We start from the raw sequence: 5,635 nt of genomic DNA, 5'->3' as shown, positions 1-5,635 counted from the left end.
ATAAATGTGTGAATATCAAGGTAAAAATATTACTTTGAAAAATGCCCCTCTATTTTTTTGTCTTATGAAAGGCTAAATAAAGCTAAATTTTGGTGGTAATTGTTGGCAGTGTAACCTTACAAACGGCGCCCCATAGTTTATCTACTTTTTTTATTGTCCCTGTTTTCAGTTTAAACTTTCTCCTCGAACTTTGTCCTGTTTCGTCACAAACACTAAATTAACAAGACAGTCTTGGATCAGTGTCACCTGCTCTTCTACAGGAGCTTTGCTTGGTTCAGGAGWTTTAGTTTTGTTTTTAAACTGATGTACATTTTTAATCGGATCAAATMAGTGAATTTTGGACACTTCAGAACTGCTCCAGAATCAGTCTCGTGGCAGCTTTTGTCTATTTTGGCACCTATTTCAGATTCAGGCTGAGCTGCGTCCGTTTGTGTCCCCTCAACATTAGATTCAAAAAGAGGCAGGAACTGGATGCGGTCAGCGCGACCCCCCTGGTGGTCTCAGTGAATAAAGGGGGCCGATCGGTCGTTCGTCGTCGCCTTCTTGAGCTTGACGCCTCGTCGGATATCCACCAGGAAGTCCTCCACCTCACAGTACTCTGCCTCCTCCAGCAGCTCGGGGAGGCGTCGGCGCTCCCACTCGGACGCCCGACCGCCCGGCTGTGGCGGCGGGGTGGGGGGGTCCGATCCTTCATCCATCAGGGTCTCCCACCCGCTGCTGGGCGACAGAGGGGTGCTCGGTGGACTTAGCGGGGTCCGTGGTGCGCTGCCAGCCTCAGAACCTGCTCTGGTGGGGAACCCGGGGAGTTCAGGCACGGTGGGGGTCTTGACCGGGATCATCGGGGGTTTTATGGGAATAGGGCCGAGGCTGAGGCCTCCTGAGGGTCGCCGCAAGTTGGGTTTGGAGGATGGAGTTCGTCGAATGGTGGCGACCCCCGGGGTGACGACGGCTGAGGGGTTGGAGGGGAGGCCGGCGGTTGAGGCTGGACGCTTGGACTGGAACATCCGCCGGTACGACTGACTGATGTCGCTGTTCCTCGGGATGGTGAAGGACTTATCGAAGTCTGAGGAGTGGTGCTGCTCAGACTCCTGATCCACACCCACCGAGTAGTAATCACAGTCCGACACTACGGAAAACAAAACACATCCAGAACATCTATAAGATTACTGCAGTTTATGTATCTGGCTATACGGCAGGCCATTTTAACATAAAATCAGATTCAACACCCTTACATTCCAGATATCATTTTAGTCAATTAAGTTGTCTCTAATTACCTCCTGAATAAATGACGTCAGATTAAGTTGCATGAATTCAAGATTTCTTAAAAATATTTTGACTCGTCAAAAATACATTTCCAGATTTCTTTAACTCAGTTTTGACGTCGTTATTTACTTCCGAAATATCTCGCCTTTTGTTCTGATTATTCATAATTTCAATTAAAAAGATAAGAGTTTAAATTTCATCATTATTCAAGAATTTTTTTAAGTATTTGTATATCAGATAAATCATTTCGACTAGTACAAATTAAATTGCAGAAACCTTAAAGGCAGGGGTGCCCAAACATTTTCCCTGAGGGGGCCAACATGAAAATAAATCTGAGGGCTGCGGCCAAATGCAATAATATAATACATGAAAAGCAAATACTTTTTTAGCAAAGTTGTTTTGTTTATGATTAAGCTAGCAGCCAGTGTGGTGGCCCACATTTTTTTTGTTTGTATTTATTTATTTTTGCTAGCCAATGGATGTGCAGAAAATCTGACGTACAGTTGAGCAGCAAAAGCTCATGGGMCTTTTCATAAAGTAAAATTTGAGTAAGCCTATTTGTGATCTTATTAAATGTGCAAATCTAGGTGTATGCTTAAATTGAATCTAAATGTCTAGTTACTTGCATTTTATGTTTAATTTGAATATAAAGATAAAGTAAGTGCCATGAGTTAAGACTTTCTGCACTACAGCCCTTAGTTGGGACCAGTGGTTGGAAGGATTAAGTGGAAATATAGTGTTTCGACATAAAACAGGAGAATACAACCTAGTAGCAAGGACAACTGCTGGCGGGCCAAATCAAAAGGCTTGGCCGGCCAATTTTGGCCCACGGGCCCCAATTTGGCCACCTCTGCTTAAAGGAAATAATGACTAAACAAACTAAGAGATATCTAGAACTATAATTTTGSCAAGTTGCAATTTTTTAAAGATATCTTACAATGAGAGATACCTTGCATCTAGATGGCTTTTCTATTTAAGATATCATTAATTAACTAGACAGAATAATTATTCAACATATCTTGAACAATTAGTCAAAACRTCACAGATTTCTGTAGCGTTTTGGCAAAGAATTTTAAGGCATTTTAGCCTTCCTGAGCCACTAACCTTACCTTAGTTTGCTATTCAGTGGTCTGCAGAGTCAGGGGGAGTCCAACGCAAATTCTGGTGTCTTTAACAAATTTTTATTTCTGCAGCTTGACWTGAATTAGCAAACACTGATAATTCATTGTCTGCCATTGCAGCCACCCACAATCTTTTAATTCAGATATCTACAACAGAATTTTGACTCAACACAATTAAGACATGTATAGGTTCCTCTGATTAGTCAGAATGTAAATGCAGATATTTTAAATTACCATTAGGATAATTAAAACCTAGTTGTTCTAGTCAACACTCATATTGACATATCTAGAATGTAATTACAGGTAGTCAGACGAAGATGATTTSATGTTAAAATGGCTTGCCGTACAGTAACGTCTGCTGTGTACCTTGGGAGGGGATGGTGTCCTCTGAGCAGCAGGGCGTGTTGGTCTGGCTGCTGTAACCACTGGAGCCCTGCAGAGAGTCCCTGCTGGAGCCGTGGATGTCCAGGTGGAGACCTCGGGCCAGCACCCGGGCCAGCTCCTCGTGGGCCTCCTTGTCGCCCTGTTTGTCATAAACAAAGAATCGCTAAGGATTTATTTTTATTTTATTTATTTAGTTTGTTCAAACCAAACAAAAATAAAATGTTGTATATAATGTATAATGTTATATTATATATATATATATAATATATATAATAGAATTTTACCCATTTTATCACATAACTGATATATTTTCTTTCGATTTGGCTGAGCCAAAGTGAAACAGGAAGTGACATCAAAGGGGAACACTTAAAGAAACAAAGCTCTCATTGTTTACTGACAATAATATTAGAACTGATTCTTTCTTGTTTTTTTTCTCTTTAGTGACTCAAAATAATTTAAAGAAACATCCGATTCTTCTCTAGTCAGTGTTGTTAGCCGATTTAGCGATGCTCTGTTAGCATTCAGACATTCCTCTTCGACATCACTTCCTGTTACTGCAAATGTGAAAACATCAACACCTGTTTATCTCAGTGGTGTGAGAAAAAAGTTGTAATATGTTAATTACGTTACATTTCCAAAAATACACTCATATTTATTGCAAACATTTGATGTCACAGGCCCTTTAAATCCTTTATAAAAGTTTATCTGGACCTTAGGGGACATCCCAGAGTGACCTCCTTTGACCCCTTGTGGCTCCTCCCCTGCGGTGGCGTCCRTGCCCTGGTGGCTGATGGGATCTGGAGGTTCTCGCCTGTCTTTGCTCCTCCTCAAGGTGTTGACCAAAGGCTGGTCGTACGGGCCCGGCTTGGCCCAGTCCTGAATACAAACACACAACCCAAAACAATGTGTAAAGTTTTGCAGAAAAACATCGCCAAAGTTAGTGTGTGAAAAACTGTTATCTGGATGATTTCAAACTGAATTATTAGCAGAAATAATCAGTTTATTTAAGTTTTATCGCTAAACCCAGCAAATATATGACCCATCACATTAAAATGAGGATTAAATCCAAAAGTGATATATGGAGAAATAGGCAAATATAGTGTTTAGACTAAAATATTAACAAAAATTGCAATTTGTCAAAATATAATGAATACATGCCTTATCAATGTATCATTTGAATGAATTGTCTGAAATATAATTATAAAACTAAATTATGAAGCACTTTTTTGGAGCAGTAGCAACAAAAAAACCTGATTTTGAGGAAAAACGCCTTAAAATTTTGAGATTTCCCCTGTGAGTTAGCATTTTGTTTCTTTTTAGCTGGGAAATCTCAATATTCAAATATAACTTGAGGTTTCCCCTTTATAAAATAAAAATTCCTCATTAAAATGACGTAAAATTAGGATTCAGACCAAATATTTATGTATTATTGTAACCAACAAGACGAATTAAGTCATAAATATGGATTTAATTATGATATCAGAATGATCCAGGTGTCAAAATGTAGCTTTTAAAGCCAAGAATTTGAAAAGGTAATGAGGTCATTTTGACCAAATTCGACTTAATCCTCATTTCGATGTGATGGGTCACATATTTGGAAGAAAATTATCATCAACATTGAAAAATCGAAGCAGCTTTACTCTGTTGAGAGCATCAAAGGAAATGAGCGGATATGAAACAAGGAGAAACTGAAGGAGAAAGGGGGCGAGGACATCATGTGGGTCAAACCTTCCAGGACGGGACTCTGGATGAGGGGACCTGTCCGATCCCTGAAGGGCCGAGAGGCGGCAGCTCTCCCGRCTGGCCGCAGCCCGAGCGAGACCACGGCCACGTGGGAGAGACGGACTGATAGGAGGGCGAGGACATGGGGGAGGTGGTGGTGGAGGAGGTGAAGTATGAAGGGTGGAGGTGGGTGTCCTGGGCCGGCGGCACCGCTCCGTGCAGACAGAGGGCGGCGGGGTGGTCAAAGCCGTTTGACAGCTGAAGGTGAGTGGATGGAGAGGCAGAAACAAGTGAGAAATTAAACCATGGTTTATGGCCGATGATATGAAAACAACACAAATGAGTCGTCTCGTGCTTGTGAAGCCCTGCACCCTGAACATGAACAGAAACCTGCTTTCACGCGTGTTCACCTGCTGCTGCCCGGAGCTGGGCTCGGAGCGGGAGGGGGAGGAAGAGGAGGAAGAGGAGGCCTCCTCATTGACACACTGAGAGAACAAAGCAGAGACACACACACACAGACACACAACTGCAGCAAAGCAAAACGAAGCACACGACACAGAAACTGAGCCAAACGGTTACAGGACGCACGGAAAACAGGAAGCGCGACGACGAGCAACGAAAAAACTGGAAATCTCAGAAGACGTGAAGCACGGAATTTTAGTGAGCACACGTCAAAAACAACAAAATAAAAGAAGATGGGTCGATACGTGCAGTGAAAAGTGACTTCAGCAGCAGGCATTATACTCTATTCTTTACAAATATAAGTAAAAGATAAGTAAAGCAAAAGATACGTTGAATGGAATAAACTACGAAACAAATCGTTTTTTTAAATTATCAAAACAGATGAGGACATATGGAGCGCCAAGTGTAAAATAAATTGTTAAAAAATGTCACTAACATATCTTTTATTATTTAGCTCACTTTTTGAGTGCTAAAATTTATTTCACTAACATTTCGTTGTTATTTAGCTCACTGTATTTAGCAAATTTTTACTAAACGTTAAATTTAAATGTTAAATATTAAATCATAAATCTAAATGTTTAAATCTATCACCTATATTGTTTTTTATGAACACATTTTGAATGTAGATTTTAAAAATTAGCGTTCGAAGAAGTTAGCATCAGCTAACCCAGATGATGTCATCA

At 40.8% G+C, this 5,635-nt stretch overlaps 1 protein-coding gene across 1 annotated transcript in view; it reads right to left on the bottom strand.

The window, feature by feature from the left end:
• Positions 1–14: 14 nt before the first annotated feature.
• LOC106535761 (metastasis suppressor protein 1) overlaps positions 15–5,635 on the bottom strand; it is a gene marked incomplete at its 5' end in the record, with an annotated part of 30,485 nt that continues 24,864 nt past the window's right edge. The window contains 4 exon segments of the mRNA XM_014032838.1: positions 15–1,126; positions 2,751–2,907; positions 3,480–3,644; positions 4,497–4,748. Coding sequence (XP_013888292.1) covers positions 501–1,126; positions 2,751–2,907; positions 3,480–3,644; positions 4,497–4,748 — 1,200 coding nt within the window.

Source organism: Austrofundulus limnaeus, unplaced genomic scaffold (genome assembly GCF_001266775.1).
Source record: "Austrofundulus limnaeus strain Quisiro unplaced genomic scaffold, Austrofundulus_limnaeus-1.0 Scaffold1552, whole genome shotgun sequence".
In the NCBI taxonomy this organism is placed as follows: Eukaryota; Metazoa; Chordata; class Actinopteri; order Cyprinodontiformes; family Rivulidae; genus Austrofundulus; species Austrofundulus limnaeus.
The sequence above is the reverse complement of the archived record's forward strand: the minus strand, read 5'-3'. Positions and strand labels throughout refer to the sequence as shown.